Source organism: Merops nubicus, unplaced genomic scaffold (genome assembly GCF_000691845.1).
Source record: "Merops nubicus isolate BGI_N331 unplaced genomic scaffold, ASM69184v1 scaffold36300, whole genome shotgun sequence".
NCBI lineage: Eukaryota > Metazoa > Chordata > Aves > Coraciiformes > Meropidae > Merops > Merops nubicus.
The window spans coordinates 284-519 of record NW_008581481.1 but is presented as its reverse complement, the minus strand read 5'-3'; the positions used below and the strand labels follow the sequence as shown (position 1 = coordinate 519).

The 236-nt window shown below is 63.6% G+C and overlaps 1 protein-coding gene across 1 annotated transcript in view; it reads left to right on the top strand.

Annotated features, from left to right (window-relative positions):
* Window positions 1–4: 4 nt before the first annotated feature.
* SLC50A1 (solute carrier family 50 (sugar efflux transporter), member 1) overlaps window positions 5–236 on the top strand; it is a gene marked incomplete at both ends in the record, with an annotated part of 503 nt that continues 271 nt past the window's right edge. The window contains one exon of the mRNA XM_008950145.1: window positions 5–109. Coding sequence (XP_008948393.1) covers window positions 5–109 — 105 coding nt within the window. The remainder of the gene's footprint in view (window positions 110–236) is intronic.

The following is a 236-nucleotide window of genomic DNA, read 5'->3' as shown; positions in this document are numbered from 1 at the left end:
CCGGAGCAAGTCGTCACGCTGCCTGTCCTTCCCCCTGACCGTCACCACCTTCCTGGCGTCCACCAGCTGGACACTCTATGGCCTGCAGCTCCACGACCCCTACATCATGGTGGGTTGGGGTGGTGGGTGGCTGCGGGACCCCCATCCCATCATCCCACCATCCCATCCCAGCGTTCAGATGAATGGCTGGCACTGGGCCCACCCCTGTCCAGACTAGTGCGTGTCACACAGCACAG